Raw genomic sequence first — 587 nt, forward strand, 5'->3', positions numbered from 1 at the left:
ACAGCATCTTTCGCTTCAAGTTTCTCAGCCCAGCCATTGAGAGTATATGGGTCATTTACAGACACGCAAATAACAGAATCAATTCCCTTAGCCTTGAACTCATCCATTTTATTCTTGTAGCTAGGAACGTGCTGCTGGGAACAAACTCCTGTATATGCACCCTGGAAATTGGAAATGCAACTTTGAAATGTGCATCATAGTATAAACGAATTTAACACTGGAAAACACAGAGAAAGAGCAATTTTATATCTACTCCACATTCATCAACGATTGAATATTTATGACTTACAATGTACAAGCAAGCTTCAACAAAATGCCATGATTACCCACTTAAACAGGACAAAAACATTGAATAGTATGTTAAATGCTAAATGTTGTTTGATGATAAGTAGCAGCTTCTTTTCATTTTTTAATTTTCAAGATCGAAAGAAGAGGTTGTACTTGATTTTCTCAATTATTCACTCCTTGCCAAGGGAAGAAATAAAAGCAGTGTTGTTCTCGATCTTATATAATCTAATATCTATCACACCAAGTCCCATGGAGTTGATCTGTAATAGTCCAAGCCCACCGCTAGCAAATATTGTCCT

The 587-nt window shown here is 35.9% G+C and overlaps 1 protein-coding gene across 1 annotated transcript in view; it reads right to left on the reverse strand.

Annotated features, from left to right (window-relative positions):
- Window positions 1-59: 59 nt before the first annotated feature.
- The window catches only part of LOC111786581 (peroxiredoxin-2F, mitochondrial-like), a gene marked incomplete at its 3' end in the record, with an annotated part of 2,188 nt that continues 1,660 nt past the window's right edge, over window positions 60-587 (reverse strand). The window contains exon 2 of the mRNA XM_023666816.1: window positions 60-161. Within this exon, the coding sequence (XP_023522584.1) occupies window positions 60-161 (102 nt within the window). The remainder of the gene's footprint in view (window positions 162-587) is intronic.

Source organism: Cucurbita pepo, unplaced genomic scaffold (assembly GCF_002806865.2).
Source record: "Cucurbita pepo subsp. pepo cultivar mu-cu-16 unplaced genomic scaffold, ASM280686v2 Cp4.1_scaffold002049, whole genome shotgun sequence".
In the NCBI taxonomy this organism is placed as follows: Eukaryota; Viridiplantae; Streptophyta; class Magnoliopsida; order Cucurbitales; family Cucurbitaceae; genus Cucurbita; species Cucurbita pepo.